At 40.3% G+C, this 12,088-nt stretch overlaps 1 protein-coding gene across 1 annotated transcript; it reads left to right on the top strand.

Moving 5' to 3' along the window:
• Positions 1 to 937: 937 nt before the first annotated feature.
• LOC308605746 (small ribosomal subunit protein uS10-like) lies at positions 938 to 1,309 on the top strand (the record flags this gene model as incomplete). The annotated part of the gene is made up of 1 exon (XM_081216026.1): positions 938 to 1,309. The coding sequence occupies one exon, from the start codon at positions 938 to 940 to the stop codon at positions 1,307 to 1,309; it is 372 nt and encodes a 123-aa protein (XP_081072152.1).
• Positions 1,310 to 12,088: the final 10,779 nt, after the last annotated feature.

Raw genomic sequence — 12,088 nt, 5'->3', positions numbered from 1 at the left:
TTGGAAATGGACAAAATAATGTTTCCCTCCTAAATTAAAAAGCGTATACAAGAATAATGTCCAAATGGTATCTGCCTCAAAAATTCTCAATAAATAAATATTTCTCCAAATTTTAAAAACTGGGTTGCATAAAATTAATACGATTTTCTTCAAGTATCAAGTACTATTATGTTAGATCTTGCCATAAGCATTTTTGCTTGATTCAATAAATCCATTTATTATTTTGGCATCTGACATTGTATTTCATAAATAAATCAGATTTAATAATTTATGCAATTAGATGCACAACATTTGGAGGTTTTCCACAATTGTAAGGTTCTATTTTCACCAACTACATATAATGATATGCATTTTTGTTGCCATCTACCATTTCTCACTGAACACTTTCCTTATTCTGAGTGTAGTAGGTAACCTCATTGATTACCAGTGATCTCCATTTCCTGGTATTTATGTCCTCATGCAATCCTCTCCCTTTGAACGTGGTCTGAACCCAGTGAGAGAGAATTATTTCTAACAAATAGAATATAGAAAAGTGATGGAATGTCACATCCAACATTAGCTTATAAAAAACTATGATTTCCACATTGCTTATTCTCTCTTGCTGTCTCACTTGGTCACTCTGATGAAGCCAGCTACCACGTGTGAGCTGCCCTAAGGAGAGCCCCACATAATAAACCCCTTTTGGAGGAAGACGCGGTCGCCGCTGCAGCGGAGCCTCGGGCCGCCCACTCCTGCTCCTGACTCACGGCCGTTCGCTCTCGCGGAGAAACAAGTTGGTCAGGAAGCCGCACCACAGCTATGGCTTTTAACGATACCGGGAAAGGGGCTTCCCTGGTGGCGCAGTGGTTGGGAGTCCACCTGCCGATGCAGGGGATGAGGGTTCCTGCCCCGGTCTGGGAAGATCGCACATGCCGCGGAGCGGCTGGGCCAGTGAGCTATGGCCGCTGAGCCTGCGCGTCAAGATACCGGGAAGACTACCGTGGAGCTCGAGGTGGCGATTCACCGGATTAGAATCACCCTCACCAGCCGCAATGTGAAGTCTTTGAAGAAGGTATGTGCTGATCTGATCAGAGGCGCGAAGGAAAAGAATCTCAAAGTGAAAGGACCGGTTCGGATGCCTACCAAGACTCTGAGAATAACTACAAGGAAAACTCCTTGTGGTGAAGGTTCTAAGACTTGGGATAGTTTCCAGATGAGGATCCACAAGCGACTCACTGACCTGCACAGTCCTTCTGAGATTGTCAAGCAGATCACTTCCATCAGTATTGAGCCAGGAGTCGAGGCTGAAGTCACCATTGCAGATGCTTAAATCAATGTTTTTAATAAATTGATAATCAGTTGTTAAATATTGTTGACTTTTATTCATAATACTGACAGGTCTTAGGAACAGAGTTGTGCTATCGAATTCATTCCACCTTTTAAGTAGAATAATTAAAATTAGATGGGTAGCCTATGTTTTACTCTTTTTCATTATATTTTCCAGGGGCCACTAAATTAGTTTACACTTGACATTATTTGAAAACTGAATTGTATTAGCTAAATAACATGTGAGACCTTGTGTTGATGATGAATATATACAGTTCTGGCTGCGTATTGGAGCTTTTCCAGAGAACATGTGTCAGGGTTCTACTCTGGAAAATCCGATTAATTGATATGGGGTACTATCAAAAGTTTCTGGGGTGATTCTAGTGTGTACAGCCATGGTTAAGAACCTAATGTACTAGAAGGCAAGTAACTCAGGGAAAATAGATCTTAAATTCCAGCCCTGGCTCTGCCAGTTTGTCATAACTCCTTTTAAACTTGGCAAATTTCAAAATGTTTGTGAAACTTTGTTAATAAATTTTATAGACAAAAAACAAAACAAAACAAACAAAAAAACCACAATAAACCAAGAGCAGTCGCGAGCCAACAGCTACTGAGGAAGTGAGGCCCTCAGTCCAACAGCCATGAAGAACTGGATCAAGTCAACAACCACTTCAATGACTTCGGATGCAGATCCACTCAAAGTTGAGCTTTAAAATGACTGCAACCCTGACCAACACATTATAACCCTGTAAGAGACCCAGAGCAGGAGAGCCAAGCTAAGCAACATCCAGATATCTAACTCACTGAAACTGTGAGATAAATGTTTGCTGCTTTAAGATGCTATGTTTCAGAGTAACTAATTATGCACTAAAAGATAATTCATTGATTTAAATGATACTGAAGAAGGCTGGTCAATTATATAGATGTTAGACAAACTTAGCATGTCTCATTCAACAACAAAATAGGCTTAGCATTTATGTCTCATGGCTTTCCTACCAAATCCATGACCTCCATGTTCAAAGCCCCAATCATATACTCATCCATACAAAGCAGGAATTTCATACCATATTAAGATTCAGGTCATTCAATGATAAATTCCACCTCAGCTACCTGGAAATTTCGGATCTGTGGAAAACTTCAAAGTCTTACCATGGATAGTTAAACAGAACCATTGTCTCCATCTCCAAACTACAGATCTGACCTGCATAGCATAAATTTCTACTTCAAAGAACTTAACCCCACTGTTCCATCACTGCCCTTAATTGAAGAATGGGCACTTAAAATACATTGAAAATTTTGGACAATAATTACATGAACACTAGTTAGTTTTGAATGGGCCAAACAGAGACAGTACCAGGTAATTTGGCCACATATTTCTCTGGAACAATAGCTAGGAAACAGGTTATTTGAGGGAACTTTCTGTTAGGAAACATCAGGAAAATTAATGAAAATACTTACATGACCAAAAAAAAAATACACATATTTCAACAAGGAGAGAAACATCAACTTACATGGGCCATGGTTTTAGACCTGCAAGAGATGATCAGTCCTCTGGGCTCCTCTACCAGAAAAGCAGAGTCCAGAAAACCGAGACCTGGGAGAAGAGAAAGACCTTGAGACCAGTTGTATTTTAGTGTTTCCTCACTGGGCTTAAGTTAATATTACCATTTATGCTCTTCCATTCCAGATTCCAAATTACTTCATATTACACACAACTTGGGTAAGTTAGGATTCTGGACAAATCCATTTCCTCACTCAATTCCTAGGGGTCTCAGCTGCAGAGTCATTTCTGCATTGAAACCAGACCCAGATACTTCAGTAGAAAAATTTCTGGCCAATGTACCATTGTTATCAGGTTGACGTGAAACTAAGATTGGGCAGCTCTGTCCTGCTCTGAGCAGGTCCTCCTCTTTCCATTCCCAACTTCAAGAGAAAAGAGGCCACATAATCCAAATCAGAAGCTCTTTTGTGGCCTTGAAAGTGGGTGAAGTTGATCAAAATATTAGAGATGGACAAGTAATGTCCACAACTAAGAGTTCACATGCCACAATTAAGGATCCCGCAAGCCGCAACTAAAGAGCCCTCCTGCCGCAAGTAAGATCAGTGTAACCAAATAAATAAATAATTTTTTTTTTTTTTTAAATTCACCTTCCAATGCAAGGGGTGCGGGTTCGATCCCTGGTTGGGGAGCTAAGATCCCACATGCCTTGGGGCCAAAAAACCAAGAAGCAATATTGTAACAAACTCAATAAAGACTTAAAAAATGGTCCACATCAAAAAACTTACAAAAATTATTTTAAATAAATAAATTCAGATCATTTTACTATATGGCTTATATTTTGCTTCCTTTGGATCCTAATATCTCATTTTATAATTCTTCTCAGTTATGTTGGAATTCTGACCACAAAAAACTTGGGAACAGTCCCTGAGTAATCTCTTTTGTGAAGTCATGACAGTCTCAATACAGCTTTATTTCAGATCTTTTCAACAGAAGAATTTATCTTGTTTCTGAACCTGTCAGTTTTGTCATGATATCCTCCAGACAGCTGCTGAATTATCTTACCTATTAATTTTGCTATACATCTAATATCATTAGAATGAAATCTACAAAATATAAAGGTTATAGTAAAAAATCCACTTATTGCCATACAGATCCCATGTGTTCAGTATTATTTGTTTATATGCTTACTGTCACTATAGTCACACTGATGTCTCCTTTAGGCAGGTCACCTAACTCTCACCAGTGGCCTTTATCACACACTACCTTTCAATTATTCCTATTCAGATTATATGTACTCTGAAGGAAGTAATTATGTCTTTTTAGTGGCTGTATTACTTCAAATATTATACTTTCCAGGTCTGGCATATTTTAAACAATTAAAAGAAGTATGATTTTTGACTACAAAATACCACTTTTAGAAAAATTTTAAAGGAAATAACTTACAGAGGTTCACAAGGTATACGCACAAGAATGTTCATCAGAGAATAATTTTTGATAGTTCAAAATTAAATACATAAAAATCTCACAGCAGGCAAACAGGTTAACTATATTATAGTCTGCTATATTGTGACATACTATGCCATTCTTTCTTTTTTTTTAAATTTATTTTTGGCTGCATTGGGTCTTTGTTGCTGCATGGGCTTTCTCTAGTTGCAGCAAGCGGGGGCTGCTCTTCGTTGCAGTACGCGTGCTTCTCACTGCGGTGGCTTCTCTTGTTGCTGGGCATGGGCTGTAGATGCACGGGCTTCAGTAGTTGTGGCAAAAGGTCTAACTAGTTGTGGCTCGTTGCCTCTAGAACGCAGGCTCAGTAGTTGTGGCTCATGGACTTAGTTGTTCTGCAGCAGGTGGGATCTTCCCGGACCAGGGCTTGAACCCCTTTCCCCTGCATTGGCAGGAGGATTCTTAACCACTGCGCCACCAGGGAAGTCCCCCTATGCTATTCTTAATAAGAATGATATTAAACCATAAAATTGATGGAAAACAATATTAAAAGAATTGCTCAGTGAAGAAGGCAGGTCTAAAAAAGTATGCATAATTTAAGAGGTGGCATCCCGTTGAAATTAAGAAAAATATTTCAATGCCGATTTCCTCATCAGCAAAGTAGGTATAAAAATATCACATACGATATATGACTAGTTTGAAGACTAGGCAAAATAATTCAAATACACACTAAATTGTATATCATGATGACTAATGTAAATTATCTATCATTACTGAAGAAGAAAATCATTCCATGTTCCTTAATCTTTTATTATAAAAGGTAGCTAATTCTGGTGCTTCCTGGTTTTATTATATTAAAACTTGTGCTTCTTGGGTGTCCTCTTTCTTCTAATTCTAGTATTTAAAATTTTAGGAGGTACGTTTGAGACAACAGATTTCTGCTTAATAAAATCATTAATTAAAAAGAGAGAGAGACAGATTATCAGACAAGAAAAGAGAAAATGTCCCCTTCCTCAGTCCCCAGCAGCTATAGAGAGCAAGAAAAACTGTTCAGAATGATAAACCTGTTCAAAGAACATCATGATAAAACTGGGAAAACTAACTGGAGAATGGAATCTTATTCTCTGCACAATATAGAGATTTATGTAAATATTTATAAATATAATCTTTACTTTCTGGTATAACAACTATGTTTGGAAATATTGTTTATACTTGTAAGACTCCTGGAAATCAGAGATTAGTGTTATTTTTTCTGAAAATAAGCCTAAATCTCTAAATTATTAACTCTGAAAGCATGTCTTACTTAGTAATATGGTGCCCTGGTAATTAAGTTTTAAATAACATTTGTAATAACTAAAAGGTTTAACTACTTGTAATGCTTTTCACACAAGATTCTCTGCCCTTCCCTATTCTCCCTACATGCACAGGGGTATAAAGGAAACTATCATTGGATTAGATTTCTTTTTTGAACTATGAGTTGGACTTTGTCTTCTTTATTTGATCAATTTTATTCTGCCAAAACAAAACCACACAAAATTGGAAAAATATACACCAAAATGTTAAAGTGATTATCTCTAAGCAGGGAGATAATGGGTTATCCTTGCTTTCTTCTCAGTAAATTCCCTAAAGAAATGAAAATTTTTTGCAATAGCCTGTATTAATTCCATCATCATAAATAAAATATGAAGATATTTCAAAGTATTAAAATATTTATAGACATCACTTTGGGAAGAGGCCATATACTCCTCATTTTAAAAATCTGTTAATATGACAATGAAAAAAAAATCAATGTGATTAAAATAAATACCACTTAAGGGAATTCCCTGGCAGTCCAGTGGTTAGGACCCCATGCTTCCACTGCAGAGGGCCTGGGTTCGATCCCTAGTCAGGGAACTAAAATCCCACATAGTAGTGTACTAGCACAAAAACAGAAATATAGATCAATGGAACAGGATGGAAAGCCCAGAGATAAACCCATGCACCTATGGTCACCTAATCTATGACAAAGGAGACAAGACTATACAATGGAGAAAAGACAGCTTCTTCAATAAGTGGTGCTGGGAAAACTGGACAGCTACATGTAAAAGAATGAAATTAGAACACTCCCTAACACCATACACAAAAATAAACTCAAAATAGATTAAAGACCTAAATGTAAGGCCAGACACTATAAAACTCTTAGAGGAAAACATAGGCAGAACACTCGTGGACATAAATTGCAGAAAGATCTTTTTTGACCCACCTCCTAGAGTAATGAAAATAAAAACAAAAATAAACAAATGGGACCCAATTAAACTTAAAAGCTTTTGCACAGCCATAAACAAGACAAAAAGCTCCAAAAAGCAGCTCATGCAGCTCAATATCGAAAAAGCAACCAACCCAATCAAAAAATGGGCAGAAGACCTAAATAGACATTTCTCCAAAGAAGACATACAGATGGCCAACAGACACATGAAAAGATGCTTAACATCACTAATTATTAGAGAAATGTAAATCAAAACTACAGTGAGGTGTCACCTCACACCAGTCAGAATGGCCATCATCAAAAAATCTACAAACAATAAATCCCAGAGAGGGTGTGGAGAAAAGGGAACCTTCTTACACTGTTGGTGGGAATGTAAATTGATACAGCCACTATGGAGAACAGTATGGAGGTTCCTTAAAAAACTAAAAATAGGGGACTTCCTTGGTGGCGCAGTGGTTAAGAATCCACCAGCCAATGCAGAGGACACGGGTTCAATCCCTGGTCCAGGAAGATCCCACCTGCCGTGGAGCAACTAAGCCCGTGCACCACAACTACTTCGCCTGTGCTCTAGAGCCCACGAGCCACAACTACTGAGCCTGCATGCCACAACTACTGAAGCCCATGTGCCTAGAGCCCATGCTCCACAACAAGAGAAGTCACCGCAATGAGAAGCCCGTGCAACACAAAGAAGAATAGCCCCATCTCGCCGCAACTAGAGAAAGCCCACGCACAGCAACAAAGACCCAACACAGCCCTAAATAAATAAATAAGTTTATTAAAAAAAAACTAAAAATAGAACTACCATATGACCCAGCAATCCCACTACTGGGCATATACCAGGAGAAAACCATAATCAAAAAGATACATGCACCCCAATGTTCATTGCAGCACTATTTACAATAGCCAGGACATGGAAGCAACCTAAATGTCCATCAACAGAGGAATGGATAAAGAAGATGTGGTACATATACAATGGAATATTACTCAGCCATGAAAAGGAATGAAATTTTGTCATTTGCAGAGACATGGATGGACCTAGAGACTGTCATACAGAGTGAAGTAGGTCAGAAAAACAAATATTGTATATTAACGCATATATGTGGAATCTAGAAGATGGTAAAGAGGATCTTATTTGCAAAGCAGAAATAGAGACTCAGACATAGAGAACAAATGTATGGATACCAAGGGGGAGGGAGAGTGAGATGAACTGGGAGATTGGAATTGACATATATACACTACTATGTATAAAATAGATAACTAATGAGAACCAACCGCATAGCACAGGGAACTCTACTCAGTGCTCTGTGGTGACCTAAATGGGAAGGAAATCCAAAAAAGAGGGGATGTATGTATACGTATGGCTGACTCACTTTGCTGTACAGCAGAAACTGACACAGCAGTGTAAAGCAACTACACTCCAATAAAAATAAATAAATAAAATAAATACCACTTAAGTATATTCACTTCTTGAATATCCTTTAGCTGTACTGCACTGATATAATTAGAGACATTTCCCTATAAACACTCTAACATCAATGGAAAAGGAAATTGCCTTTGCAAATTAATGTGAATATGTATACCAAATAAGTAGAAAAGTTCTGGGTACACAGAAAATGCTCAATAAATGTAGCTAAACATTTTCATTCTTCTCTGAAAAACCAATTAAACTATCATTTTGGATATAATCCTTGCAAAAGTTTTTACAAAATTCTCTTTTTAAAATGAGCTGCATATATAATTTCAAATTTTCTTGACTACTATTATCTACATATTAAGATTGCCTAACATTAGATCATAGCCATTTTTTTTCTTGTAACGGCTAGTTCTTATAAACAGGAATTTTATTATCTACATAATATTCTAAGTCATGGATGTCGTGTGATTTTCTTAACCATTCCATTAGTATAATCATTAATTTTGTGCAAAATCATCCCAAGGTATAACAGTCTTTGATTGCATATCAATTACCCAGGTCTAATCTTTTGGGTTATCACACCTTTGAAAAATGCATTTTTCCAAATATACGCAGTAATTCTATACAAGCACAAGGGATTTGTGGTCCCCTGTAGGCCCCAAAATACAAAGGACCCCTGGATCAGAACACTTGTTCTGGAAAACTAGCGTCCACGTAGCCCTTTAACATGCAAGCACTCAACACATTAACATCATATTTTCATCACTGATTTATAGAATCTGAAGGGTGAATGACACAGAATAAAGACAATGTTGAGCATTTATTGTGTGCCACCCTTCAAGACTACTAAACCCGCCGTGACCTCATACCTATAACCAGAATTAAGTAGGATTGTGCGATCTGTATCAGGGCTCACAGGTTTCTCCCGTCAGAGCTTATAGTTTCATACTCAAATGCTTTCATACTCAAATACATAAATGAGCCCCAGAGAACTGCCAGGGAGGGTAATCTGAGGAAGGAATCCTCATCTTGGGAGTCCTTTTATCTATACGTTCCTAGGAGCCTGTCTCAGGGGCAATTGTTGATTTAAAATTCCGATCTCAGCAGCTGGCATGTACTTTCTTGCTGGAAAGTGTCTTGTAGGACTCAAAACCAGATTTCCCAACTGCGCCCACATTCTTTGGGAGAAGTACATGTTTGAGAGAAGCCTAGAAGCAGCAAAGGGGAAAAAGAGCTATGCGTCACATGGCACCACAGAGCCACTGCAATCCACATTCACAAAAAGGACATGCACCCTGTGTCTCCGTCACACAAGGACGAACACACACCTCTCTCAGTCTCACAATCGCACTCACTCCAAGAGATAAAATCACCCTCCCCGCTGCTCAAGCGCCCACAGCCCCGACGGGGCGGGCGGACTCGCGTGGAGGCGCTCCGGCCGTCCACGCTTTGAGCGCCTCCCGCAATCCCAGTCTCACCGCCACTGGCTGTCCCTCGTGGGCTCCAGCTACGTCTGCGCAGTCGTCTTCGCGGCGACCCAAGCGGATTCTTCCTCGGACGGGTGCTACTCACGCGCAGTTCGCAACACGGGACACGGAAAAAGAACCGGAGGTCAAAGTCACCTCGCCGTCTGTGGAACGTGAGGCTCCAAGTCGTTAAAGTCCTGAAGCAAAGATACCGCCGGGCCGGGCCTGGAGGCTTCTGGGAGTGACCGCCCCACTGCGCCTGCGCAGCGCTGGTCTCCCAGCGCCCGTAGGCCCAACCTGAGGCGGAAGGCGGGTTCAGCGGTTCCCAGGGCTAGGAGGCGGCGAGTGAGGGTGGGGCCGGACCAGAGAATTGTGAGGAGGCGTCTGCGGAGCTCTTCTTTTCCGAGGCTTCAGGCCTGCGTGTGAAGGGTCTGCCCAGCTGAATCAGTAATATGACCCCGAGGGCCGTCCAGTGCAAGCTCTTGACGAGGGTTCATGATCCAACCAAACTGTGAGTGTTTGTGTCGTGTGTTATGAGTGTGCAGGTGAATGTATCCCTTCCCTAAAACGCTCATTCCACTCGCAATGCCACAGGTACTGACTACTCCGGTTTTAGAGCTGAAGCCTCTGAGTTTACATAAGGTGTATAACATTATACTGTTGAGTAGCAAAGACGTGTTTCCAGGTGAGAAAACCTGGATAAAGTGAGACTTTGTAATATATTCTCATTGTAGAAAAAGGGAGAGTGAGTTTTGGTCCCTTTTTCAAGAATACTGATTGCAGTTCTCCGAAAACTAGAACAAAAAGCAATACCTTATTTACATTTTACAATATTATGTCCACCAGAAATTGACTGTTGTTAAGCGATTCTTTTCATCCCTCTCTGCTCTATTGTGAAGTGGCGAGCTTGACTGCATTTTTAAAAGCCCACAGGTTGAGAAACATCTTTTAATTCGTAATGCCTGGTCATGACATCTCATTGAAAAATACTTTGCTTCTCAGTTGTTTCAGTAGTGAAGATAAATCAGGCTCAAAATCTGAAAGGAGGAAGATTCTTCTGGGCTATCAGAAGAATTAAGGTTGCATTACACATATATATATTTAGATTCATGAGTAAGTTCAGCAAATGGGAAATGTAAAGTTCTCATCAAAGGATGCCCATATTTCAGTTATCAGCATTACAACATATTTTAAATATGCAATCCATGCCTAGATTAACATTTCAAAAGGATATAAAGTTTAACTAAAAATGCAATCAACCTCTTCTGCCATATATTTCAGACATACAGTAGCTAACCTTAGCATGCACAGCATTTTGATTTTAGTGTATATAGCCTTCCAGATGTTATTTTTTCTCATAAAAATAATTTGACATTTTAAGAAATATTATTGAAGTACAATTGATTTACAATGTTGTGTTAATTTCTGTACAGCAAAGTGACTCAGTTATACATATATATATACTTTTTCATATTCTTCTCCATTATGGTTTAATCACAGAATATTGAATATAGTTCCCTGTGCTATACAGTAGGACCTTGTTGTTTCAGATAAGTTATTTTAATTTTTATTTTTTTTAATTTATTTATTTTATTTATTTATTTTTGGCTGCATTGGGTCTTCGTTGCTGTGTGCGGACTTTCTCTAGTTGCAGCGAGCGGGGGCTACTCTTCGTTGCGGTGCGCGGGCTTCTCTTGTTGTGGAGCACAGGCTCTAGAGTGCAGGCTCAGTAGTTGTGGCTCACAGGATTAGTTGGTCCACGGCATGTGGGTTCTTCCCGGACCAGGGCTCAAACCTGTGTCCCCTGCATCAGCAGGCGGACTCTCAACCACTGCGCCACCAGGGAAGCCCAAGAGGGGAACTTTTGAGACTACACTTGTGGCAGCTAGCAGATGTTAGAGAAGCTAGAAAAGACAGGCTTCCAACTGTGTAGTAAGAGCCGTGTTGGCAGATATGCCTGTCTGAGTATGATTCTGGGCAAGTCACCCTGTGTGTGTGAGAGAGAGTGAGAGAGAGAGTGCGAGAGAAAGAGAGAGAGAGAGAGAGAGTGTGTGTGTGTGTGTGTGTGTCTGTCTGTCTGTCTGTCTCTGTGTCTGTGTGTGTTGGTGTGTGTCTTAGGGCAAAGGGTCAGGAGAACTTGGTGTGGTGGGGTACCTGGGGTCTGGACCTTGATGGCAGCTGTGTTTGAGTCCCAACCCCAGCACATACCCCGGTGGGCACGGGTTGGGGGTGGAAGGGAGGCGGGCACTCACTGCAAATCTCCGTGTCAGTCCACTGCCACCCCATCGTGGTGATCATCACGACAGGGCTCTAGCTCTTCTCAAAAGAACCACAATGGAACAACAGCCATTTCTTCCAGGCCCCAGTGATTTTCATTCTCAGTTTTTTCAAAGGCTTTCTCATTCCACGCCCTCCAGCGTTCAAGGCTCTGGTGATGGCAGCAACCCACTTCCAGGCAAGTCTGCCAAAACTCATCAGAAAACAAAGGGGAATGTGGTGCATTTCCTGGGATGCGGATCATGCTGAAAGACATAGGAACAGGCATTCCGTCCTAGGTTAAAGACTCAGAAGGGAAATGCCCAGTCTGGACCGGGAATGCACTGTCCTTGATGAGGTGAAAAACACAACAAAGCACGGCAATGGAATTAGGAGATGGCCAAGACTTCCCAAGAACAGAAGCACTGACCTGAGCCAAAAGGGGTTGAAGAAGGAACAGC

This window comes from Mesoplodon bidens (assembly GCF_964165515.1).
Source record: "Mesoplodon bidens genome assembly, chromosome: 18".
Taxonomy (NCBI): domain Eukaryota; kingdom Metazoa; phylum Chordata; class Mammalia; order Artiodactyla; family Ziphiidae; genus Mesoplodon; species Mesoplodon bidens.
This window is presented reverse-complemented; position numbering and strand designations above follow the sequence as displayed.